The following is a 27282-nucleotide window of genomic DNA, read 5'->3' as shown; positions in this document are numbered from 1 at the left end:
AGTACCCGCTCCCCCACCTCCCCTCAGCAGCCCCCTCATGCCGGCTCGCGACCACCGCCCCGGGGGCGGGGCGGAGGGCTCGGCGGGAAGGGGCGCGCGCACCTGCGGCGCGGCAGTGGCGGCGGGTTCCCGTCAGCGGGGCCGGCATCAACTCCTCCCCCGCGGGCACCGCCACCCGAGAGACCGCGGCAGTCTGCAGGGGATACCCACGTCCCCTCAAAACAGACGCTCCCGCCGCGGGCTGGGCGGGTAGGAAGGCAGCCCGCCGCTCGCCCTCCGCCCCCGGCGGGGCGCGCTCCCCTCAACGCTCTCTCAGCCACAGGCACGCGCGCGCGCACACACACACACATACACGCCGCCTACCGGGCTCCACTGCGCTTGCGCGCCGGCCTCCCGCCGCCGCTAGCGCACGGGGCTCCGCCCCCCCACCTCCTGTGCGCAGTGCGCAGGCGCGCGGCGAGGCCGCGCGGGGGGGGGGGGGGGGGGGGGGGGGGGGGGAGGGGTTGAGATGAGCGTACTACTCCCCAATATGGCGGACTTCGACACTATCTATGAGCTGGAGGAGGAGGAAGAGGAGGAGGAGGAGTCCGAACCTGTGGTGCGGAGCCAGGAGCTGCCCCGGCCCCGCGATGCGCCGGATCCCGTAGCGGTACGGGGTGCCGGGCACATCACCGTGTAAGGAGTAGGGGGGGCCTGGCGGCGGGCAGGAGGCAGCGTGACAGGCCGGTGTGGTGTGGCGGGGGAGGCGGCGGCCGGGCCGGAGCACCGTGCTGCCGGCGGTACCGTGCTGCCGGGGACACGGCTGCCCGCTGGCGGTGCCGGGAGGGGGTAAGGACATGAGGAGGACTGCGCCCCATTCCTTTTTGCCCCGAGCCCCTCTTCCCCCGCGGAGGCGAGCTGCCCGCCTTGCCGCGGTCTTGCAGCCCTGCTCCCTCTCCGCCCCCCTCCCCCTCCCCCGTCACCTGGTTTGTGAGGGGAGTTTTGCTTTTAACCTGTTAAAACGGGAAACTTCGTGTTTTCCAGTAGCTTAAGGCAACCCAAAGTCACGAAGGAACAACTGAAGTTCAGCTGGCTGTTCCGTGCAAAAGCAGCAGCTAATCAGCCCTGACAGTCCTGGGTATACTTCTTTTTCCAAACAATCTGTTAGATAAAAAGTAAACGCTACACGGTGTGAGGATGAGCAGTCTGTTCAGACGATTTCACTGACCCTTCTCTGTCTCAGCTGAGCCATGGGGCCCCCCCCCCCCCCGCACTGCAGAGGAGGTACATGGCTGTGTTGTAGTTTATCTGCTCCAAACTTAGTCGTGAGTTTGGTTTAGGCTAAGTGTTTTTATCATTAGAAGGCAATGTGAGCCAGAATGTTTGCTGCTCACTTAAACAGTTGGAACAGAAGATGAGCAAACTGTGTGATCTTATATGTAATGTTTACTCGTAGGGATTTTCTTAATATGCCTACTCCTGCAAGTGGAGGGATTAATATAACAAAGTACATCCATAACAAGCTGTTGGTCGTTGCAGTCATTTTCATGGCAGGGAGGGAGGTATTGAAATTTTTGTATTGCAGAGATCCATCAAGCTTGTGTTGCTTTGAGTCTGCCTTTGGATTGCATAAAAGAATGCACATTTTTTTCTGTAAATAGGTGCAGTGTGATCTAGCTATCTGCAGCAAAAACACTGGGTGGGGAAGGCTCTCATCCTAAGAGAACTAATGTTGGATTTGATTCTGTGTCCGTCATGTAAGTCTAAATCAGGTTTGCATCGAGCTAGTGCCAGTGGATAGTTGCTCTGCTGCACCGCAGTGTACTTGCTTGTGTTGATGGCATTTCTTTCTGTCCTGACCCGAAATAACATGTGGCCTGACTAAAGGAGGGGTGTAACACAAGCAAAATGATCAGAATACCGCATACCCATCTTATTATTTATCTGGTTTTAAGCACTAAACTGGAAAAAATGTTACGCACTTATTTGCTTTGTCTGCTGTGATGCTTTCTGTGTATTAGTGATGTTCCTTAAAGCTCCTTCTTGGCTCCAGCATCTTTTGGGGATGGGCAGGAGCATCCCCAAGAACTCTGTCAACTAGTGATGTCTACATCAAAAGAAAACAATACTTGTAAGTGATGCGGAAATCATGAGCTAGCATACATGCCCTTGTAACTTCTTGAACTGAATTCCCATCCGCTTTATTTTCCTTTTTTCTGCTCCTCCCAGCTTTCTTCCTGTAACAAGTCTAACTACCTGAATGGTAGAAGGCAGCTTTAATCAGTTCATGACATATTTTTAAATCACCTTATATTAACAAAACCAGTGGATGTTACCAATAAAATGCAGATAAACTCTGGACACTACAATATGTAATCCTAACCTCCTTATTAAATGGGAAATATTTTGCTTCCTAGAGTTTCTGGTTAGTATGTATCAGCTCTGAAATTCTGTCACTTTTTGATCACACAGATGCTGCTGCTTTTGAAATCAGTTGGCTTCAGAAGCAGCATGCTCTAGTTACTGAAGTGAGATACATCATTGAGTAAAACTTGTGTTTGTTTTCTGAACCTGTCTGGAACATTGCTGATAAAAATTTCTGTCCTGACAAGTCAGACACTCTATGAAAAAAAAACAGGGTGAAAAAAAGAAAAGAAAACCAGTTATTTTTAAAAAGCCATTGTTTTCCTTGGATTTTTGTTTCAGATGCCTTCTGTTCCTCATCTGATACTGGCCTTCTTGGATACTTTTGGTGTATAGAGAAGGGATAATTCTCGAATTCCAGGGTCATCTTCTGGTCCAGCTTTTCATGTGCAGTCCTCTTATAAAACTCCTATGTTAGTAGATTCAAACTATGTATTAGTTTCTTGCATGAGAGTTTTTATTCTTATGACCTTGTCAGTGAGCTGCTGACCCTAACTGAGTTCTACTGCAGTATCCAACAGTACTAAATATAAATTCCAAGAATCTTCTGAGGGTTTTTAGCAGGATCTTGCTTTTTCCACTGACTGTTTTGCTAACCCTTTTACCCCTCTGCATGGTAAGAGTGATCATGTAAAGTGTATTTGTTTTATTTTACTCAGAGAGAGAAAATATATGTGAAAGCAGTTAGCAAAATTTGTGCTCATCTTGTTCAATGCTCTTTCACTCTAGAAGATTCTTACTTTGAAACAATTAACCATCAGTCATATTTATTGTTTTCAGAAGGCTTTTGGATTTTAGTACAGAGAAATTGCTAGGACCTAGTAAATGCCTTCTCTTTGCTTGTGAAATTCCATTTGAATGAGTTATAAACCCATTGTTCGCTGTTTCTTGCATAGTCAGTGTGACTCTGGTTGGTGTATCCAAATATCTCAACATAAACATTTTTAGTGAAGACTGAGTCATATGCCTACCAAAGCAAGAGCAATAACTTTCAAAAACAGAGCAGTAAACAAACTCTTAACTTGGTTATAAGTTTTTATTTATCTAATGTAATTTTTCCATATCATTAAGTCCATGTAGATGGATGGTAATGAGGTAATGAAATAGCCATTAAGCATATTCTTGCCTTAGTATGCAGCTTGTGATTCCTGCTTAAGTCTGCAAACCTCCTAGTTTTGGATACAAGTTAACATTTGTTATTCCATTGAATTTTCTGTAGGAGTGCCCCAGGGGTCCGCAATCCAGGTGCTAATGAAAAGCATATTGTCATCAATTAGGGAAGGCAGGGAAGAGCCAGGTGCTCTCAGTTGTGATAAGATGACATTTGATTATTGTCTGATATTACTCCACCTTCTGCATATTTAAAATAGCAGATTCCACGAGTTTAAAATAGCAAATGACCTCAGGCTTCTACTAGTTACCAAGAACTTAGTTTTCCAAAACATCATCCACGGGTAAGGGTGTTCGTAGTTCTGTTGGCTTCATAGGAAAAGGTCCTAGACGAGGAAGAGAAATGTTAAGTGTTCAAAGAGATTTCAGCTCAGGGCTCTTGATGAATGTCTTCTTTATTCTTTAATGCTGGACAAAGCTTAGATGATACCTCATAAATAATAGTATGTAGGATTTGAGTTCATCTGTTCAATCTAGGTTAAACCTAACCTGGATTAGGTGTGGGGAAAGGAGCCATGCTGAAAGGAGTTTGGAGAGCCTATTGTAAGAGAGTTGACTAAACGGGTTTAGCTTGTGTAGTCTAGTAAGACTGATTACTATCTATAAATACAGTAGCTGGATAAATAAGAACGAAGTGCTATTTAAGTCAAAAGAAAAAAAAGGTAAGCACTTGTAAGTATATCTCTTCTAGATACGAGAAGGTGTTTTTCAAAATCTTCCTCTTTCAGTTCTGGGAACAGGAAATGTTACTTCCCTATGCTTTGTAGACTAAGGGAAAGAATTTTATAATGTGATACCTGTTGCAGGTGGGGTTTCAACTGATGATTCAGGGTGTTTGTTTCAGTCTTGAATTTGAGGGATTTATGAATATATCTTATTACAGCTCCCTGTGAGAAGTTGCGTTCTCCCTGCTTTACAGATGGGGGAAGAAGAGATAATGGGACTTGTATGATGCTATACATTAAAACAGGGAAAGAGAGACACAAGAACTAGAAAGTGAGGTCATCCTAATTCTATTCCAGTGTTATTTCCTATAGGAAACAGTGCCTTGCTTTTAGAGATATATGTCATCCAGTGAGAAAATTGCAACTGAAGTAATATGGGTGACTTACCTGAATTTCTAAAGGTTAGACTTTGGGCAGCTTTCACTGAGGAGCCAGAGAACTAGCCCAGAAATAAGTCGCCACCAACTGATGTTTTAAATGATTTAAAGGACAGGTACTGGAATTTATTTTACATAGTGATTTTTAAATGTACTGAATTTTAGAAGACTTCATAAGCCAAATCATGCTAGATCATTAGTCTGTTGTAGAAGGTCTAATGAAGTTACTTATCTCTTAATCAAGACTTTAGATCTTAACTTTTTTTTTCCCTAATAACACTTCAGTACTTTTACAAAGTTGCTCGCAAAGCTGTAGAATGATACAACATTCTGCTTTAACATTTCTAAAAATAATTTATTTGGTTCTTGAATTCCACCCCCTGCTCCCTGGTCTAATAGGAGTTTAATGTTTCTGAACTGTGTGGTAAATCATCATGAGGATAGTCTGTAAAACTTGTAGAGATGCTTTAGTAAAACTGTGCTAAAGGCCATCAGTAATGCTGACTAAACATAGTTTTATAATGCAGCATATTCCTGTTTTCAGTATAGTCAAAACCCTTTATATTATTTTAGCCATTTGCAGGTGTCTGTGTAAAAGAGATGCATTTCTGTAACTGAGGTTTCTTGGATGTGTTATAACAATGGAATGTTTTGGCAACTGATAAAAGTTTGGGGGTTTAAATATGTTTCATGACATCAGCCTTCAAATTTAATGTAATAAAATACATTGTGGTCTTGTATTCTTAATAGATCTAAATCAGAAAGCACTAATTTATGTTGTTCTTTATGGAAATTGGTGGTGCAATAGGAATTTTAATGAATATGTATGACCAATGAGATAAAAGACACTACCTATGGCTTAGGAAGTTTTTGAACTATGAATTGTTGAAGGTCAGAAGAGTGTTCTGGGGAAATGCTAGTACACGTTTGCTTTTTTTTTTTTTTTTTTGCTGTTTCCTAGGTGTCTGCTACTGGCCACTGCAAGAGTCAGTGTTATGGGCTAGGTGGACCTTTGGCATGGTTTAGTGGAATTACTCTGTTATATGGGCAGAGTAAATAATTCTGCAGTATTGCCTGAACTTTCCAGTAGTTAATTTATTATGTTGTCTCATTGCTACAACTTTGTGATCATTTTAGGTAGTTTCATTGCTGATATGGAGAAAAGTCCATATTCCTCTAAACAAGCTTGTGTATGTGCTTCATATCATTAGTCTTTAGAGGATTTTGGAAAGACTGAAAAGACTACCTCATTTCTCTTCATGTCTCCTTAAAAATAAATATATAGTATAATAACACTTGGAAGATTTCAGTTTAAAAAGACAAGCTACAAAATGCGGAGGCTGACTTGCCAGATTACATTCACAGAGAATGGAAATGCACTTTTATTAGTAACCTTTGTGCTTGTCTAAAATCTTACTGGTTTTATTCTTTGTTTTTGTAGCATTAATTTAACAGCATGGCTTTCCAGTTCACTTGAATATGCAGTAGCTCATGCTGTGCTGATGTTCAGTTCACTCACATTCACATCTAGAAACTTTCCTGTGAAAGTATGTTGAATGAAACAAACACAAATAGGTGGCATTGTTATAGTGCTTAGAATAGCTTAAGAGACAAAGGTTGAGAAATACTTCAATTAAGATCTACTTTTTTTTTAATGTTTTACACAACTAGTGCTCTAATATGCTGCTCTTTACAAGAGTCAAATCTCTGACTTATATTAGCCATTGAAGAACTTGATTGGACTTCACCAGTGTTGTTGACAAACATTTTAATTGGCTTACTGGATTTCTAGAGACTCCACAAGTTATTATGCTTCTCTCCTCTTTAAGGTTTATTTTACATTTTTGTATACTTATGAACAAGTTACATTGCCAAGTTTGGATATGTGAGTTACTACACTGCGCACATGAGCGTGTATGTATTATATAATGATAGGGGACTGATGACATTTCAGCAAGACTAGTATTTGTACAAGTGACCAGTAAGGAGTACTTCAGGTGTCAGTTTGACTCAAAGCAAATTCTGTCTCTCCATAAAGTTTGCTTCTACAATGGCTATTACAGTACCAAATGTATTTGTGCTTGGCTGAGATCCTTTGGGGTTTTTTCTTTTTTTGGAACAAAAATACTCAGGAGGTAGTTTAGCAGAGCTGACAGTGAACTTGATGTACAGTATATTTAACTTTATGTTTGAACAGAGCTTAATGTTAAGTTTGTAAAGGTTGTTAAATTACTGAATTGTAAAGGTTAAAGATTTCAGTTAATGTAGAGGGGATGGAAGATCAGAGTTCTTGTTCTGCAGAGGCTAGCAGCTTTAGCATCAGAGCTTAGTTAACTTCTTGCCTGCTTACATGCTTTAAATATAATAATAAAAAAGTCGAGTCAGCCTGCATTGTCGGTGTCCTGCTGATCTACAACACTAGCTTTTTGGAAATTTCAGTTGGTTCACTAGTTTTGGAACTAGTGGTAACACAGGTCTACAAGCAAAGTCTAGCTCCCTGTAGGTTTCGCTGGTTAAAATGAAGACTTACCTCTTGCTCAAAACCAAGAACACTTCAATGAAGAATAGTCACAGTGATACCTAAGGCTTCATTTTCTTGCATAGTTGTTTTAAAACTGTTCTTTGTGGGGGCTCTTACATGTTTTGGATGAGAGAGTTTAACTCAGCCCAAAGCAATTTTTTAAAACTATGTGGTTATAAATTTCTAAGATGATGATGAATGGGTTCCTTATAACTAGCTTTATCTGTTGCATGTGAATAAATTGCATGAGTAAGAAAAATAGCAGTAAAAGGATTATTGAACCTAGTAAAACTGGAATTTAATAGCTGGAGGTTTTTTTTCTTAAAGAAAGCAAAGATTGAAACTTACTGCCATCCAATCGTAAAAGAATTTTTGTGCTTTTAGCAACTTCAAGGTATTGAAGTAAGGCAACAAGCTATATTTCTCTGCCTTGTAAATGGCCTTATGAATGATACACGAGACCTTATACAAATTTAGGTTGAAAGCTCATGAAATAATGTAAATGTAAGGGCAAAAGAAATTAATAGGTTTTTTTTTAAGTACAAAATCTATTACATTTTTTAATTAAGGGAAACAAAATAAGTTAGGTGGAATATATTTTGTTTGTCTCTTTTGTTTTCAAGGTTTGGCTTGAGCAACAAGTTTGATACAGAATTTCCTTCTGTTCTGACAGGGAAGGTAAGTGTGAGATTAAACTGTTCTTTTAAATGGAAAGATCCAGTGCATCCAGTGGTTTCTGTGTTACAAATAACATGCTCATGAATCCACAGTGCAGTGCAGGCCAGCACTGCATTGGAGACTGTTTGAACTGTATGAACTAGCTGGTTGATGACCAGTCCCTACAGTGTACTTTGAAAGAAGAAAAAATGATATGCAGCGATTGCTATCATTATTGACATTCTAAACACAGAAAAGCTCAACATGGTATCATACTGTTTTCATGCAGGCAATCTACATGAAAGCAAGACTCACTTAACCTTGCTTTACAGATATCTGGAGTTTGTGCTACCTCCTGTGTGAATTAAATTATTTCAAATACTAGACTTGTCTTTTTAATGTCTTGTCAAGCCTTGAGTTTATATTTAGACAGATCTCTGGAATAGAATCTATTTTATCTGAAGCTTTAAGGAATAAAACATTATAGTGTTAAATCTACAGATCAAGTAGCTTTTTAGTACATTTTCAGAAATACAATAATTGTTTAGGTCTGAAAATTAGTGGTGACGGGTCTCTTGCTTTCTCTGGAGTCCTGTCATCTTACTAAATGCAAGTTTAATAAATACTCATTTGTAGCTATTAATGAAAACTTGTAGCAAAATTCTTGGTTATGGTTTTAAATTATTTTCTTTTTTTCTTTTTTTTTAAAGATTTTAAAATTTTGAATTCTTTTTGTCCTAGGGTTTTTTTTGTTTGTTTCTGCTGTTTCACACTCTTGTGCTTTTCTTTTGCTTCATTTTATATCCCCCTTATGTATCTTTTCCAGAAGTTGTGAGGAAAAAGTTTATTTGGCTCTTACTGCTTTCTCTATGTCATACCATACAGCTATGCTATCTCTGCAGCCTCTTGCAGTAGCTGTTGAGTCATATTAACAATACACTAAAATGCAGCTGGATGGCATCTCCTGGTTCTGCCAAATCCATCTGGGTTTCTTCTCCTTCATTTTCACCCCAGAGTATAATGAATAAAATAGTTGTGTTGAATTTGTCCAGCTTTTTTGACAGCAGTACAATTGAAAAGCAGGTTGCTATTTGGAGTTTTTGGTTGTTAAAAGACAGCCTGGGAACTCTGGCCTTGCTTCAGAATCTCGTGGAGCTCAAAATGAAAAGTCTTACTGATTCCACACAGTCTAATGTGAGGGCTGGCGATAACACCATTTGCATTTCTCTACCTTGCATGTCTAAGGTTTATTCTTTTCTGTGAAGCTCTTTCTGATCACCAAAAAGCCATAGAATACTTTTTGGAAATAACAATTTTTATGTTCTTTTAGTCAAGTTGTAGTTTGTTATAAATAAGCCTACAGAAAATACCTAGCAGGAAGTGTTAAAACTTGATTATATAATTTCATCTCTTTCTGTCTCTCTAAAATACATTGGTGTGTATTAAAAAACCAAAACAAACACAACACCCAAACCTACACTTTTTAATATGAACATCAATGCTTACCACATTTTCCACTTGATTGTCCTCCTCTTGTTAAATAGACAGTGAACAAAAGTTTAATTTAAAGTTCAGTTGACTGGTTGGACTTAATTTAGCAAAGAAAGGAAAAAGGAAGTTCTACTTGGCATTTACCCTTCTTGTTCTATAGATCTAATCAGTGACAATGTAAGTCACATGAGCAGGGATTTGCTCTATATAGGTATGCTGCTTCTGTTGAGAATCTTGATATCCTGTTATCTTTTTCTCATGTGGATTTGAGGGGCTTTCTGAGTAAGAAGACCTTGAAAATAAATTAGTTCCCTTTTGTGAGGGGAAAACACTGATCAAATGAGATAGTAAACACATTTTTCTTACTGCCTGCCACACACTGCCATGAAAGACATTAAAAACCACAGTTGTGGGTTTTTTGGTTTTTAATGCTTTCATGAGTTGCAAGAAATAAGTAATCTGCTTCTTCCTCTGGTTGTGGCAGTCAATCATGTTTATCCCTATTGAAAATGAAAAATCAGTCAGGTTTTTCCAGTAAGAAGGTTTTCTTCAAATACCCTGATAAATAATTCACAATAATAAGCCTTGTAGTCAATTGATACACCACTTTAAGATCTTTTACTGTTCTTAAAATACAAATTTTTACTTTTTATGGAGTCACAATTTATGAATAGCATAGTGACTGCTTATATTAACAATCTGTGATTAAAATGTTTACTATGAACTTGCATTAGTACGCCGCTAGTATAAGGCAATGTCATACTTTATTAATAATGTCTGCGTAATACTAAGTTTAATGGCTTTGTTGTCCATTGTGAATTGATACTAATAATATCAATGGAGTGTAAAAGATGAAGCCATTAGGTGGGGTTGATAGACTTCTCTATGGTGTTGTTTTTCTCTTTAATAAATACAGATGGAGTGCTAGCTTTTTAAGCACAGGATGAAAATCTATCCAATGCATAATAAAAACCCTAAATAGATAAAAACTATCTAGCTACACCTTTCTCCAAGAAGCACTAACTTTTTGGTTTTATGCCACTGTGTAGTCTTAGGAATTTACTTAAGATTCCTGACCCTCAGTTTGCCCATCTACATGATGATGATAGTAAACCTTCTGCTAATTTTCTTTTTTTAAAATCTGAAATACCCCTCCTTCTTCACCCATCTCCCCTGCCTCCTCATCCCCCAGTTTTTACAGAGTCTGGATAGTTATTGTAAATTAACCTAGACCTAAGATGCATGTAATTACATCTTAGATATTTAATTGAGATGTGTTTGTTGCTTTTTTGGGGAGAGGTAAATGTGTATATTTGAGGATAAAACATGGGCAATAAAACAATAAAGAAAAGGAAAATACCAGGTGGGTCAGATGTTGGGCCTAGCTAATTCAGCTAGATTGACTTAATACGCATCTTGCAGAATGAGATACAAGCTTCAGCTGGTTTATAAATACTGAGCTAGGCTTTCAAACAGTGCATTCTTTTAAACGGAATTTTTTGAGAAAAGATTTGACTACACTTAATACAGAGGTGATATTTAACTTTTAATAATGTGATTGAACTTTGGCCTAAATTTAAATTCTGGCTAAATTTAAATTCTGTGGGCTACAGTTTTATAGGATGGTTAATTATTTTAAAACAAGCATTTAAAAGCTTTTAACAAAATATTCTTCATGATATATGGCAAAATAGCACACACTGTTCCAGGTGACAAGAAAATGATGGAGGCAGTGAACCTTAAGGAAGAAAGTGGAGTTTCCTGCCCTGATCTTAAAACAACAAGGGTCCTATACAGAGACTACTGTGCAATGCATGGAAATGTAAGCCATAAAATGTGGTCTTGGTATTGTGATCCCAATGCAACATGTGATTGATAGGGTTTGTGATCACGATGATTGAAGGAGAAAGATCAGGCCTGCTGGGCTTTACTTGCTCTCTTCCTGTGTTTGTAGATTCTCTTGCATCCTGTTGTAAAATATTATGACACCCCCTCCTTTCCTTTTATGTTGGTTTGGGTTTTTTTTTCCCCCTCCCTTAAAGACCTAAAAGGAACTAATGTCACTTTACAAGGTGTACTGCACAGCCAGGAGCTATGTACTTATCTCATTCTTTTCAAGACCCAGACAGAAACTCTCCAACAGACTTTCCAAAATTACTTAAAACTAGACTTTCTTAGGGAGCTTGCTTTGTGCAGGAGGTGCTGTTAATTCTCTGTTTGTTTGAAATTCATTAGTCATTTCATATTAACCTTTCAATATCTGTACCTGTGAGAAAGGCAAGATTTAAAATTATGCCAGAAAAATCAACAAAATTCTTTGGTGACTGTTTCATTTGGATACCATTTTATTATTAAATTAGAACAGTTATTTTATTTAGAGATATTTTGTTCTTTGTCACTGTGTAACAATGCTTAACAGTTACTGAGCTGTAAACTGAGAGCAACAAAACTGTGTTTTGCTTTTATTTACCACAGAATGAGCCTTATCTTGGTCACCGGTTCCTTTAGTTTCAAATGAAGATGTGTAATTGACTGACAGAAATACTTACTGTGATTACATTTCCTAAAGGGAGAAATATATCCAATAGTTTGGGTTAGCCAAAACCATCTTAGGTAATTTCATCTTATGTTGCAGCTAAGAGATTTACTTTTACATGAAAGCATTTGGTGCATTAGCAGGTAGTAGCTTTTATAATACTATGTTAAGGTAAACATCATACCAAAATTTCTGAAATAGAAATTTTCTTGGTGGCATCCCAAGTCGGTTTCTAGTTTAGCCATTTGCAGTGCTATGCTCTACAGGAAGGAGAGTACTTCAACATTGTTCTTACAAAGTAGCATCAAAATGTGAACAGTGACTCCCTTAAAAGTAGCACAGAAATATGGAAACTCACCATCCCAGTGCTTTCTTATTAGGTCCCAAATTTTTCTGCCAGCTGTGATCTAAGAATCTGGTTGACTTCTCATGTTGGATGTTATCACTGATGATAAGGTTTCTTCATGGTAAAGTAAATTCTAGACTGTGCGATTCCATTGTCTTTGGTAGCTTTCTACAGCTGTATTTTGGGGTTGGGGTGTATTGTTGTCAAGGTCCGGTAAACTTTGTGCCTAATAGAAAAGGAAACATTCTCTTTTCTTAGTGGGATTCATTGCAGAAGTACTAATGGGCTCAAGCAAAAAACCTACTTATTTTTATCTTTCAAATAAACAGATAGAATGATACATGTACAAATTTCAAAAGACTTCTCAAAGAAAGTGCCATTTGTATATATCTAAATGTTAGGAGCATGTAAATTCCTTAAGAATTGAGAGTGCTAATTTGTTAATGTACATAATCTGAATTTACTTTGAAGCGTGTCTGACTGCAGAAGCTGTACAATGTTACCCACACTGCATACAACCACCCCAACTATACTTTACTACAAAACGTTTTCCCACACTGAAGATGAAATGATCTTGCTCACGTGCATCTGATATTTGTTAGAGCCTAAATACAAGAAACCAGTGTTGGCAAAGAGATCTGTAAAACCTCCTGTTTCAGATACATGCAAGTACAGGCTAGTTTTCCACGTTACAATGTGATTTTTTTTTTTTCTGTTCATTGAAAATGTCCCAATGTGTGGGATCTGTTTCTTTTTGCCATTTTCTTTCTTTCTTTTTTTTTTCCTCCAAACTAAGGTGTCTGTTGTAAAATATATTTAAATGTTGATGTTCCAGTCAGTCTAAAGAAAATTTTCTTACTTGCTCTGTTTGTATATGTAAAAAAAATTATAAGACAGTCTATTTAATATGGGGAGGGGGGTGCCTGTATAATTGCAAAAGAAATACTTTCTGTGTACTTATTAATTCCTGCTATAAAATAATCACAATGTTAAATTATGTTCTTATATTACTAACTGTAGGTCTGGCTTGTGTACAAACCCAGATGACTTCTGACTCTATACTGCATGGTGATCTGAATAGCCAGGAAACAGATGTTGTATTTATTTACTCCCTTTCCTGCAATGTTTTAATGAATTTAGGTCTTGTGAATAGACAGAGGTAGCAGAATCAGGTCCTCTCCATTTCCTGTCCCATAGTTTTGCTCCTTCAGTGAAAGGAGTCTTTGTCATTAAATTAATGCTTTTGTTGTTGTTGCCCCTGTTTGCAGAATCAAATGAACAGAGTTGGGCTTGCTTGGTTGGAAGAATCATGTAGTAGTTGCACAGCTTTTTATACAGACTAATTCTAGGGATTTTTTTTCTTCGACATGACAAGTAGTTAGGAAAGATTTTTTTTTTTTTTTTTTTTTAAGTTGTTGTGCCTGACTGGTCAAGTCTATTGGAATTGGATCCGATTGTGCTGCTTTGTGCGTTCAAATGCTGGATTGTGTTGCAGTTAAGAGTGCCATCTTGGAATCAATACCACAAATCCATATTTGACTTGTCAAGTATAAGTTACTTAGATTCTGTAGAGAGATGAGGGATTTGGGGTATGTAAATAGGTAAGTGCACTCACTTGTTTGTAAGAAACATGCTGCTATCAGAGGAAGGAGCTTATTTCTCATAGAAAATGTGGTTTTCCACTGTGACTCTGCAGTGGCAATATGTAGAAAATATTGAGTAAGCTCTGCTGAATATTCCTTAATTTAAATAAGTTGTTTTTCAACAGCTAGGCTTTATTCATAACCCTGTACAAGATGCATTTCTTTGCCTTGAATATAATCCCGTATATGTCTCTCCAGCCTTCCCTATTTTAGGAAGTGGCCACAAGTAAAGTTGTGGCCTCATGTCAATATGGACCACTTCAGGAATTTATCCGTGGACAGAGGTCCACCTTCACCCACGCACAGTGTAGACTTGCACTGGTATGAAATGAATTTGGACAATATTATCCCTTTTTCTATGTGACACACAGGTGTTTTTACTACAAAGCTGCCCCACATTCCCTTGGAAACCAGATATTTGTCATTCCTACTTTTTTCTTTTTTTTTTGGTCACCATAGCCAGTGTGTATGTTGCACAGCTGTCTCCAATTTCTAGTTTTGTTTGGGGCCACTATATTATCAGGACAATTGATTTATTAATGGTGCAATAAATAAGGATGAGGCTGTTCATCTAAGTGATGTTTAGCTTTTTAATGCAAGTTTTTGCAAAGCATGCACCATAAATGAATTTGTTACAGGAATGTGACTTTTTCATGTTCACTGAGTGGCCAGTGTTTTAGAAGATGGGGTCATGTTGTATAGTGGTATTATGGTTCATTTACATTTTAATCTGTACAGGCAGTTATTGAGAAAATACACCTGTAATGGCTTTCCACTGAAGTTCAGCACTTCTTTTGCAGGTTGCCCCAGAAGAATTCAAGACCAGCATCAGTCGTGTGAATGCCTGTTTAAGAAAGAATCTCCCTGTCAATGTAAAATGGCTGCTTTGTGGCTGTCTGTGCTGCTGCTGCACACTGGGCTGTAGCCTGTGGCCTGTAGTCTGTCTTAACAAAAGAGTAAGTACATGTTGCATTCTTCTGATTCTATTTATTTTGCAATTACTGATAACATTAACTAACGTTTAATAGTATCATCCCCATTTCAAAACCCTTTTTTGTCTCACTTGCATTCAAAAGGTTATTCTGTTTTCCATTCCTTAGAAAGTAGAAAAAATATTTGTTAATGAAGTAAATTATACCAAATTACCAATTGAATTAATAGTTTTAGGAATAGCTAATCCCATCTCGGTTCGAAGAACAGGATGGAGTATATGATAACCTAAATTTCCAGGATTTCTAAAGGTCTAAGAATTGAATTAAATGAAACAAACAAAAATTTGTTTTCTATTTGGGAAGTTTAGAGACTTCCCATTTATTTATTTATGTATTTATTTTCTTTCGACAGAAAGCTGACAATTCTTGTAATCAGGTCCAAAGTAATAATTCTGAAAAGAGCTTTAGCAATATCAAGTAAACATGATCCTAATTACTTCTATGGTTTACATTTAGAATTGATTTATCACAGCAGTAAATGTTTAGGAAATACATAAACAGATATAGTATAATGATATTCTTTGCAGCTACATAGTTTGTAAGACTTGTAGCCATAAAATCTTATTATCCAAAAATGTAAATAGTATGTAGGTGCACTAGGGAAAAAAACTCTCACGCTTGTCAATTTAATTATAGTAAAAGATCTTAAGTAAAAAATCTGTTAAAAAGTAATACTTCTGGCTTTTGAAAGTTTATGATCTTTAATAAAACAATCTGAAAGCAAAAACAAGGAATAGGCATTGCTTTTCAGAGAAAATAAAACAGTATCATTTTGCCAAACTTTCCAACTTGCTCAAAAAAAACCCCAGTTGCGTTGACTGGTATCGCGTTTTTGGTTAAAAAAAACCAAAATGCACTAAAGGCATAATATATTAACTTGTTAACTGCTGATTGCTGAAGCCTATATCACAAAAAAGTTAAAGGATTTGTTTTAGCTCATTTTATCTGCCTTTATAAACATTGTTATTGCAGAGGAATAGGCTTGAGGTATACTGATGGAATATTTGCAGTTTTAAAACCATATTTAATATTCTTGTGCTAGTGAAAATCTAAGTAGATGCCCATGTGATGTTGTAGCATTAATGTAATTCTCAAGGGTACAAACAATATGTACCAAGTAGGAGTAGGGAGGATCATGTTAACTTCTGTGGGTATGTGTGTGTCTATATATTGGAGCGATTTGATCACAAGTATGAGATGGTTCTTAAATTTCTATTGTGGTGGGTTGAACCTGGCCAGCAACTAAACACCCACCAGCCACTTGCTTACTCAGCCCCTTCCCCCCTGCCCCCAAGCAGGATCGAGGAGAGAATCAGGAGAACACAAGTAAGAAAAACTCATGTGTTCAGATAAAGACAGTTGAATAAGTGAAGGAGAAAAAGGGAAGAAGACCCAAGTGATGCAAAGGCAAATTGGTCGCCACCTCCCACCAGCAGACCAATGTGCAGCCTGTCTTTGGGCAGTGGGCTACTTTGGAAAGAATAGCCCCCAGTTTTATTGCTGAGCATGATGCTACATGTCATGGAATATCCCTTTGGTCAATGCTGTTCAGCAGTAGCTAAAACATTGATGTGGTATCAACACTATTTTAGTCATAGATCTAAAACACAGCACCATACAAGCTGCTACGAAGAAAACTAACTCCAGCCCAGCTAGTCCCCATACACCCATCTAGCAACAAAAGGCGTTGTGAGATCCAAAGGTTGGAATATGAAACTAAGACTATTGAAACAGGAAACAATATGTACTTTTTAATTCCAAGGATAGCTTTGTCCCTGGAAAAAATTACAAAGAAGTGGTGGATTCTCCACCATTAAGTCTTTGACTCATAATTGGATAGCATTCTATCTTTTTTTAATGAGATTGTGTAGCTCACCTACCATTATTAGCTTTAGCAAAGAAATTGGTGGATGGAATTCTGTGGCATACCATGTAGGAACTGGAGTAGATCATCACAGTGGTATTTTTGTGACCTTAAAAATCACTGAAACTCAAAAAAATCTTCTCCTTTCCCACAGTTGTGGAAAGAGCAGAATATGAAGGTCATATGCACTTTGGTATCCAAGAGTTGAAAATACAGACACTGTTTGTTGTGAGCTGGAGTTCTGTAGCATTGAGATTTTTTTCAGGATTCAGATAACAATTACATTAGCAAAATCTGGAAATTACATGTATGTTAATTGTGTTGTCAGTAGCCCACCTGTAGCGAGGGCAGTATTTGGCCAAGAGAACGTGGGAGATTCTGTTTCGGCTTGGCTATGGCCGGTAAAAATACTACATTCAAAAGGATCTCTTACTAAGTAAATGAATTCTGGGAAAGTTACAGTCCTAAGTTAACAAAAAACACATATACATTGGTGTTTTTTTGCTGAAGAATATCTGATGTTGAGGAGTGGGGAGTTGAAGTGGTAGGACTTCCATTCATAACTTCTCTTTTGCTTGGTTCTACTTTTATAAAACTAGCTTATTTTAGATTAATCTTAAGCCAGAAATGCAATAGTAAGATTCTTCTGGTTGAGGCTGGCTACTAAACCTTTTATAATACAGTTTTGACTTACTTTTTAGACTAGAAGATCAATTCAGAAGTTATTAGAATGGGAAAATAACAGACTGTATCATAAGGTAAGAAAAGTTAGAGTGCTTGGTTTTTTCAGCTTTAAGAATAGTAAATTTTTTTTTTTGCGTAATTGGCATGTAGGAATTTTACAGTCTTGTTATAATTCCATACTTTATACTGATCTTAAACCTGTATCTGAAGTGTTCCAGATCCTAATAATTTGATATTGCTAATGCTTGTTATCTTACTCATCAAAACAATGCTGTGGTATGCATTAATCCTTTGATAATTACTTTCTTAGCTTGGTTTGCACTGGAAGCTGAGTAAAAGGAAATGCGAAACTAGCAATATGATGGAATATGTAAGTATTCTGTTACTTATTTGGTATTCAGCATACCTATGATTTTATAGAGAAAATCCTTAACTTACTAGACTGTCACCTATCCAAAAAAATCTCTCAGAAAAACATGCAGTTGTGTTTGACATACACCCATGAAGGCCACTTTTAACAGGAGCAGCCATGGCAGGTATTGAGACTTGGAAATTGTCACCATTAAACATGTCTTCTTTTCATAACAATCCTACATTTGCACTGCAGGTACACTTGCTTTGATCTCTAATTTGTAATGAGGGAGATCCACTGTGACTTTGTGCATTGGTGTGATTCCCACACCAGGCCATAGTTGTTTAACGCTTACCCACCTTTTCCATTGGTATTCATAATTGCTTTGATTCAAATTCTTTGTGCAGAAATATTGCATTTTTATAGTAGTATGGTTTTTGTCTGGATTTTTTTTTCTTTTTGCTAGCTCTGAATTTCATAAAGTTTTAACCAAGACAGTCCATTTAGGAAAGCAGAATTCAAAATATTTCTGTGGTCCTACTATTCCCCATACACTTTCATGTATAGCTGTGAAGATTGTGTAGGCTTGAAGAAAAGAGATAGTCACCCCTGAAAAAGTGAAGTGTCCAGAAGCCTTGTGTTTCAAAATGACTGAAATCTCTGCTTTGTTATTCTGGGAAACATTCCCTCCGTATAGAGTATCTCAGATATGTTTAGTCTTATGTACTAGCTAACATTGCATGGAAATTGTGCTGAAGGTCTGAACTTTTTGGTTACTGTGTTCTGTTCTTGTCTTTTTCCCTTCTTCAACAGGTAATATTAATAGAGTTCTTACCAAAATATCCCATATTTCGACCTGACTGAGGAACAGCATTTGGTCTTTCATGTTACCTGTCATTTTCTACCCTTAGTGCCTTGTAGATGATTTTGGAAAGAAGATGGTCTACTTTGCTGTGACTTAAAAATGTTCTTCAGTAGAGTATCTTCCTTGCTATGTTACTTTTTTTCATTAAGAAGAAAACAATTTGCACATTTTTTTATGTTAAATGAGGCTTCTATGTTGCACTCTGAATTTTTAACATTAACAATAACTGATATAGTTGCCACTAGGGATCTAACATCAGTGCTGCTTAAACTTGTTCTGAGCATGCTGCCTTATTAATTTCTATATTTGCTGTCCTCAAACATGCATCCTAATGCCATGTCATACTATATTTCATTCTAAATGTCGCAATCCTATAAACCCTCAGTAGAAATGTCCAGGTAAGCGTCTAGTAGTAATGATTTTAGTATAACTTGCTTGCATAGGACTTGCAATCAACAGCACTGGTTTTGTCCTGCACTTTGCAAAATCATCATTTACATTAGGGGGTTAATTATTTTACCCACTATGGATTTGTAAATATTGACTCTTTGCATAATGTAAAGTGTGGTATGCCAAGGTTTACAGAATGTAATATAGCTCTTATTCTATTGCCAACAGTCTGACATCGTTTTATTTGTTACATTTGCTAGTATCCCTCTGATTGTATAGACCCATCCACATGCTGTTTTTATGGTAAAGCCATAATAAGTTTGTACATACTATCAAATGTGTAGGGCTCAGTTGCACTTTCTTTAGTAAATGGATGAAAAATGCATAGCATTTCTGTCGTCTTTTTTTTTTTTTTTAAGTATTTCAGGTGGTGTTTGTAGCACCTGAAATAGGAAGTTTAAATACTGTTCACCTTTGGAAAAGTTGCATTTGTGGGGTAGATGGCAGCTGCCAAATATCCCAAAGCCTCTTTCTAAGTTAGGAATATATGGATGCCAAGTTTTGTTTTTAAGTAAGGCAAAAAATGTTTCATAATTGTGAGACCTTCATTACTAAGGAGAAAAATTTGGAACAGCCAAATCAAAGCTGAAGTAACACTTTCAGTGTTTTTGTAGTGTGATAGTACTTCAACATTTTAACAGTTAAGTGACATGGCATCCTTTCCAGTGGAAATAAATTTTATCTAAATCAGAGTAGTGTTTCAAAATATGCTGATGGGAGGAAGTGGACCAGTTGAAAGGGTCCATGCATATATTTTGGTGTTCAGGTACAGTCTGAAGAGTCACAAATGCCTTGTGGAATTCACAAGTATTTTTGGATTCTTCCCAGTTTGCCCGATCTCAGGAAGGGAAGTAATTGTAGAAAAACTTCCTGTAATGGCTGGCCGAAGCAAGACCACTTGATAATAGTAAGCAAATGAAAACTGATGCAAGTTCCCTCCCCTTCCTAACTAGAAATAAGAAATCAGAGAAAAAAACAGCAGATGACTTGAGTATCTGCAAGTTGCGATGAATATCATCGTAAGTGTCCAGGCATTTCTTTACAGCAACTTGACTCCTTGTGACATCATTCCAAGTTGCTTTTTAGTTTCAAGGTGACTTGGGATTTCCTCTGAATGTATTTGCATCTTTTCAGTATGCAATATTGTCTGAAAATACAGTATTTGTAAGACCATTGCATTCTAATAACCATAGTAGGCCAGTTTTCTTGTACGCAGTGTTTACAGAAGGCCAGTTTTATCCAAGTTGTTACTTCGAATCAAATTTTGTGCTATTCTTACTGTACAGCTGAGGAGTGTCAGACTCCAGTGCTTACAGTAGTTTCCAATCACAGACTGATGCTTCAGATTCTGAAATCCATATACTTAGTGCAGAGGTTTCATTTGACTGGTAGATTGGTGACAACTAACTGTAGTTACATTTGTAACAAAATGAATAAAAACCTACTGTGTTTGAATTTAACATTAGCTACACCTTGCAACTCAGATTTCTATTGCAGAACCAAGCAAAGTGTTCTCTCCAATTTATTTATTTTTTTTTTTAGGATGAGTGTTAACTGGAAGCAGAGAAAATACTTATTGGCAGAAAAATGCAGTGTAAACCAAAACTGAAATAGCACATCCAATTCTATGTATTTCCCTTACAAATCAGTTTCTGGAGTAAATGAAGGGAACTTGGCTTAATGAACAGAACAATGGAAGTTTCTTACTGTTATGCCAGAACTTTGTTAGTAATTTTCTTTTTTTATGTGTGTGTGTAAGAAACTCAAGAAATCTCAGCAGGTTCTTATTTTCTTCTTTATGTGACTATATTTTCAAATGTTCTTTTCCAACTGAGAGAACAGGCAAGCTGAATGAGAGCTCTAGTAATTGCCAGTAGTGAATGCTGAGCAGTCTTCAGTCTCGCTGCTAAAAGAAATCCTCTTCAGTCTGTGCTGACTTCATCGTATTCAGTTGAAAATTTCTGAAACTGATTTGTCTTGTTTCTGTGAAATGCTGTGCCAAACTGAGAGAATACCCTGAGCTACAGGAGCCCCTAGTCCCTCTGGGCTGTTCCCTGGCCACCCCGTGCTGCGATATGACCAGAGATCCAAGGCAGAACAAAACAAGATCGTGGCTTTTGCTTTCCCACCCTCATCCCTTTGTCCCCTTCCTGCAGGCCTGGCCACGTCCAGTGCCACAGGCTGCTCTGCCGCAGCAGATTGTCTGCCTCTGAGTCTCTCCTGGGCACTAAAGCACTGAATAATTAGTTTTTAAAGTTTACATTTTAAGTATGTAAATTCTATACATTTTACTTTGTCCTTAATTGTTAATTGTATAGTCTTCAAACCATGAAAGGGTCTCTTCTTTTTGTGTTTTAATAGACATTTAAGTATGTGGCCATAAAGCAACTAGTAAAGAATGAGAGCGCCAAAACTGCCATTTACAGTAAGCTGTAATGTTTTAATAAGTAGATAAATTTGCATTAAAATGCAAAACCAGCAAGCAGTATTATATTTGCATCTGAAAGACACAGGTTCTGTAGCTCATTTAAAGATGAAGGCAGCTGTAAGTACTGCTCTGAACTGTGCACTTCTGCTCTGCCTACAGGTTCTTTTTTGCCTGGGCTATCCTTTGCTTTAATATAAAGACATTCAGGTGTAATTGTATCTCACGAGACTGAAAATGTCATTTTTGACAATAAGTCAGCATTAATTGGTAAACCTGTTTATGGAGGATACTTGTTAATTGGAGAAAGAATTTGTAGCAATATAACAGAGATTAATGTTAGCAAAGTGTAGTGGAAGTGGTAAAGAAAGTGCCTTGACTGGTTCTAACAAAAGAGAAAGCATTGTGCAGAGTGAGGAGAAAAGGGAACTAGTAAGTATCAGTAGTGTGAGTTTGCAGCAGATATCTAAAAGCAGTTACTGTCTACCAAATCAATGTTTAATTTTTCATATAAAGATGTTGACACTAACTTTCCTTTCTAGTTTTTATCTAGGAAATATTTGGGTTTCTATCTAGTAAGTTTTGTATCTAAGGAGTATTGAAGTATTAAAGAATACTGGCAGACCATCAAAGCTCTTACTTACCGTTTCCCCACCTGCATCTGTGAAGTTGTTTTACCATAGGAAGAAAAAAAAAGTGTTCCAAGGCATGCACAGACAAGTCTAGGAAGTGTGGATTTAGTTGTAGATGGGTGACTTTAAAACAGGAAACGTTTTTGCTAAATCTGGTGTGGTCTTGATAAATTAAAAAAAAGTTCCTATGCTTTTCTTGATAGGTACAAAACTCCATATGCAAAACCATAAATATATGTATATGATTGTCCCACTATGACAGTTTTTACTACATTCACTTGTCAACACACTACCATTGGAGCAATAAAAATGTCAAGCTATTAATACTCAATGTAAATAATTTATCATTTTAGTAAGTAATGTTATGTGATTCTTCTGCCTTTTTTGTTTTCTGTTTTTGGTGTTCTTATGGTGTTGTAACATTACTTGTACTGCTTAAGAAAAGTGGTTTTGTTTAAGCTGTATGAAACTTTGTGTTCTTAACATTTTTATTCTGTTTACAAGTGAACAGCCACTTTTTTAATAGGACCTCACATCTTGAGACTTTTTTTTTTAATTAAAATAAAATTCTAACTGAGCTCGATTTCTACAATTTACTGCACTAGCTTGTGCCATTAAAAGAAGCTGGAAGTCAGACATGCTTAATCACTTTGAGACATTTTTCTTTAATTAAATTTAAAGATTAAAACCTTTGAATAGTGCAATAGTGTTTATGGAGAAAAAAAATCTTTTGCGTCTCTCCCTGTAGCAGTGTGCTGATCAGCTGTGAATGGAATGGCAATAGTGGTGGGTATTCTTTAAATGAGACACTTTCCTGGTACGGCCAGATCAGGTGCTTGTATTGGGACTTTTAAGTATGGTTTGGCAGGTTTAAAGAACAAGACTTGGAAAGCTTAGGAAGGCTTTCCAAAAAAGAAAATTGCAGAATGATCATCACATTTAGTCTTCCAGATAATTTGTTTGGTTGGCTTACCAACCTCTCTTGTAAGGACTTCTTGTAGGAGTCTCTTGCTGCAGTGTTCCTCTCCAAAAAGCAGAGGGTTTTCTGCTGTGCTATGGTAGTTGCACCTCAAAGGAAGCCTAACCTGAGCATGGATAGTGTGTGTTAGTGAAATAAATAATTAGCTTATATAGAGGATTGTGAACATAGGGCAATGCAGCCTTTTGTGTGTGTTAACAGGCTAGCTTTGTAGCTGTGAAAGCAGGACTTAAAATTAAAGCCTTTGGCTCATCCCTGAGGGAGAAGTACTGCATTCCTGAAATGGGCACGTGCAATGTTTTTGTTGAAAGTTGGTGTCCTCAGTTGTTTGGGCAAATATAGGAGCATCTGGGCTGACATGCTGTTTAAGCATGAAACTGTTACTGAATATTGTTTGAGAAATTTAGAGAATGTTACTGTGGTGTTAGGCCAAATATAGGAACACTGGGCTGACTCGTGAAGCTAATACACTGTTAGGGTTTATGAGATGTAATTGCCTAGACTACTAGCAAAGGTCCATTTTAAGAATATTTGGGATTTGGCCCTGACTTCTCCTATTGGAAGGTAGTTGTAGAACTGTTTGGTAGTGAAGCTTACTATAATGTCTGTGCCAGTGTATTTATAATGCTATATGTCTGTCGTGTCAGTATTGTTCTTCAGCATAAACAGGTGAAGTATTCCAGCTGAGTTTCTTTTTCTACTTAAGCTTATAGAGAATTAAACCCTTTAGTCTTCATTTGCTAGACAAAATGAAATATGTTAGTCTCCTCTCAAAAGCAAAGGTCTCTGTTTCTGATCATCCTACTTGCATTTGCTTGCATTTATTCCAGTTTGAATTAATTTTCCTTGAATAGGGGTGGCCAGAAGCAATCGGATATTCCAGATAACGGCTCATGGCTAAGGCACCAGGTATTTCCATGTAGATAGTTCCCTCTCTTCTGTGAAAATAATGTGATCCATTAAATTTAAAGGATCACATTTGTTTCCTTAATGGCCGTATTGTACTTCTGATTCATAGCCATTCTGTGATAAATTTGGGACTTTTTCTCTTCAGTCACTTCTAGTTTATACAAGCTCCCAACAGACATTCTCATTACTGGTCCCATCAGTCCAGACTCATCATTTGACACTTTGTACTGTTGAATTTCTTGATACTTATATTACAGTAGTCCTCCTAATCCTCCAACTCTTCTTGTATATGCACTCCCATTCCTCCTGTAAAAAAAAAAATCTTTGTCACTGACTGATTTCATCTACAAAGTTAACAGAAATGTTCTTACTAAAAAGATTAGCTCCAAGGTTGATGCCTGAATTCTGCTTGTAATTTTCTGAAAGCCGTTTTACTTAGTCCCTTACCCGATCTGAATTTTTCTGTTATTTCTCCATCAGACTGAACCAGTAATTTCCTTGCTGTAGTTTGTCTGGTAGATCTAACCTATTTGGACTTTGTTGATTTACACCTGTTTATTTTGTAAACATGTGAACAGGACAGATTTGGGGTCTAGGCTAAACTACTGAATTGTTGGCATTTTCTGTAATCACTGGATCTGTTTAGAGGATTGTCCTTTTAATATATTCACATTTTATTTCACATTCTTTTATATAAAACTGTATGATGCATGGTAGCCTTTTGAACAGTAAACTAAAATTTCTGCAGGAAAGAGATTTGTATATCTAAGTTCACTGATAACAAATACAACCTGAGATTCCTGCTAGAAAAAAAACCCACTTGTTAAGAACACTCCAGGTAACATGGGATATCCAAAATTGTAATAAATCTGGGAGGAAGTATTACGGTAGTCTCAGAGTGAAAAGAACTTAAAATTAAACTAAAAGGTGTGTATTAAACAAAAGGTAATGACTGATCTGTATTTAGTGTAAATTATGTGATGTACAAGCCTAAATAAGTAATTGAAAATTACTGGTTCTCCAGACAGTACCTACAGGGATGCCCTTGGACATTGATGACAATGAAGTGCCTGAATAGGGCAGCAAAAGTAAAAAGGAGTTCTCATTTTAGCAGTATTGTAGACAATGCACTAACATGCGTAGTGGTTGTGACAGGTGCCCAGTTTGAGATGCTTTGAAGCTGTATGACTTGCAGAATATGGTCTATTAGGACTTTCTGCAAACAATAGCCCTAAGGTTGAGAACATAAAATGGCTCAGAGTGCCCAAATAATAATGGGGATGGCTAGGAGAAACCATAGCAATGTGGTGCAGCTCAAACTTAATTCCACACTAGTTTCCTACATACCTGAACGTTTCATCCTTCATCAAAGATGAGTTTATTTTGACCTTAAAATGCCAGTCTGTTGGGTGGTGAAATCCAGAGCCCCAGAGGGTCAGTCCACATCTTAATCTGAACTAGATTTTGAAGTGCGACCTAACTGCTGTTTCTATCAAAGTACAAATAAGTTACTTTCCAATATAATTTAATTCCTATTGGGTTGGTTTTGGTGGTGGGATTGTTTTGTTTTGGTTTTTTTGTTTTGTGGTTTTTTTGTGTTTGGTTTGTTTTTTGGGTTTTTTTTAGGTAATTCTCAAATGTTTGTAAGGTGCTGTTTTGGGACCATCTGGAAAAAAACCACAAAACTATTGTAAACCTGTTAATAGGCAACAAGAGTTGTTGGCCAGTGCTGAGGCTCTTTGTATGGAGTGGCAATTTTCCACCTCTGTGTGAGTTAATCTGAAACCACCGGTAGTGTGTAACAAGGGCATCTCAGGGGTCGACTCTCAATATATTTTGTGGGTCCTGTGGAACAGTTGTCTAATTCCTATTCCGATTGCTACGGTGAGTGTTTGTTCAGCATTTCTCTCCACCTGTAGCAGAAAGCAGGGGACAAGGAGGAGGAATGGATCCTAGCCACACTTGGACCACAAAGAGAAGAGACGCTTCCGAGGTAACTTTTTGATAATGGTATTTTTTTGTCATTGTTGAGTGTATGGAAATGGTAACTTGCTTTATGACTCTTTATATAAAATTTTCGGTAGCATTGAGTGGTGCTGAAAATCACATTGCTCTAAGTTTCCATGTAGTACTGATGGAATTAAGAGCTTTGAAACTCAGAAAGGGTGATACTAACTGGTACAGCTGCTCTAAAGCAGAAGCTACCAGATGGCTTTGAACTGGCAGAAGAAGAAGCATCAGGTGCTACACCTTCAGGGTGTAAAATGTGAAATTCACTTAGGAGCTGCAAAGCCAGAAATGGGTCGTGTAAATCCCACCCCAAAAGTACTGAACTCTTTCATAGTGTCACCAGCTGTTTTGTGAATACCGCTGTGTTGGCAGTAGAGCTGTTAGGACTTGTGAAGCGAACACAAATAGCAGTGTTACTTGCCTCCGGTTGCTTCCAGAAACCTCGCTGGAAACTGTGCTGGGCTCCTCGAGCCCTGCGGGTTGCTCCTCGCAGGAGGCCCATGAGCGAGCCTCAGGCACAGGAGCCACGATGGCTGTTTGTGCTCTTCTGCTCTCCCTGTTGAGCTAATTTCAGGAGCTGAACCTCTCTGGAGCCTCGTTGTAAAAGACTGAAGAAAATTTTGGTGTTCTAGAACAGTCTAAAGGCGACATCCACGGTTGCCAGACGTGAAACGGGGGTGCGTGGCTCTGCTTGGGAAGCGGTTGTTAAACCCAGCCCGTGGGGTGGGTCGAGACCTGTACGGGACGTGGCTGCGGAGCACCACGCCAGCTCCTGTCGGCGAGATTTGCGATGCAAAAGATTGGGTCGATCGTGACCGGGGAAGCCGTCGCCGTTCACGTGCCGGCGGGCTCCCGGGACAAGGCTGGACTCTTTGCTGGGGAGATGGAAACCCGCCTGTCCAGCTGACAAGCGTCTGCTGTGGCTGCGGGGCAGCGCCCCGGGTACCCTCCGCTGCTCCTGGCCCTGCCCTGCCCGCCGGGCCTGCGGTACCGCGGGCGGCCCCTCCCGCCCAGCGCGGCCTGAGGGAAGCCGCGCCCGCCCTTCCCGCCCGCCTCAAGCAGCGCCGCCGCTCGCCATGGCGCATGCGCCTGGGTGCCGCGCATGCGTTCCCCGCCGCGCCGTCCTCCGCCGCGGCGGGTCTCTCGGGGCCCGGCTCCTTTTTGTAACAGCGGAGCGGGCGGCGCTAAGGCCCGGCGGCGGCCTCCGCTCCCACGCCGGGGGGTCTCGCCCTCCTCCGCGCCTCCCTTTCC

The 27282-nt window shown here is 38.5% G+C and overlaps 2 protein-coding genes across 6 annotated transcripts in view; both read left to right on the top strand.

Moving 5' to 3' along the window:
- Positions 1-499: 499 nt before the first annotated feature.
- Positions 500-22814, top strand: CHIC1 (cysteine-rich hydrophobic domain 1). Of its 5 annotated transcripts, XR_774455.1 has the most exons (7): positions 500-675; positions 7820-7874; positions 14670-14825; positions 17427-17483; positions 17720-17779; positions 19905-19983; positions 20619-22814. XR_774455.1 is itself a non-coding variant. In XM_010569065.1 (6 exons), exons 1-6 carry the CDS (start codon positions 509-511, stop codon positions 19929-19931), a joined length of 522 nt encoding a protein of 173 aa, XP_010567367.1. In that variant the 5' UTR covers positions 500-508; the 3' UTR covers positions 19932-22814. The 5 variants fall into 5 exon arrangements, 4 of the variants coding, with proteins under 4 accessions (XP_010567367.1, XP_010567366.1, XP_010567369.1 ...); XM_010569065.1 differs by having other exon boundaries at positions 19905-22814; XM_010569064.1 differs by having other exon boundaries at positions 18575-22814.
- A 4319-nt stretch (positions 22815-27133) lies between these two features.
- LOC104832791 (pre-mRNA 3'-end-processing factor FIP1-like) overlaps positions 27134-27282 on the top strand; it is a 28130-nt gene continuing 27981 nt past the window's right edge. Inside the window, exon 1 of the mRNA XM_010569155.1 lies at positions 27134-27194. Coding sequence (XP_010567457.1) covers positions 27134-27194 — 61 coding nt within the window. The remainder of the gene's footprint in view (positions 27195-27282) is intronic.

The sequence above is a fragment of the Haliaeetus leucocephalus genome, unplaced genomic scaffold, assembly GCF_000737465.1.
Source record: "Haliaeetus leucocephalus isolate CR32 unplaced genomic scaffold, Haliaeetus_leucocephalus-4.0 Scaffold262, whole genome shotgun sequence".
Lineage (NCBI taxonomy): Eukaryota > Metazoa > Chordata > Aves > Accipitriformes > Accipitridae > Haliaeetus > Haliaeetus leucocephalus.
This window is presented reverse-complemented; position numbering and strand designations above follow the sequence as displayed.

Bases quoted from the DNA above. Each gene is read 5' to 3' on its own strand.
- CHIC1 (XM_010569064.1), top strand. From the start codon at position 509: ATGAGCGTACTACTCCCCAATATGGCGGACTTCGACACTATCTATGAG. The intron at 676-7,819 runs GTAAGGAGTAGG...TTTGTTTTCAAG, and splicing joins GGTGCCGGGCACATCACCGT to GTTTGGCTTGAGCAACAAGT. The intron at 17,780-18,574 runs GTAAGTATTCTG...CTTCTTCAACAG, and splicing joins CTAGCAATATGATGGAATAT to GTAATATTAATAGAGTTCTT.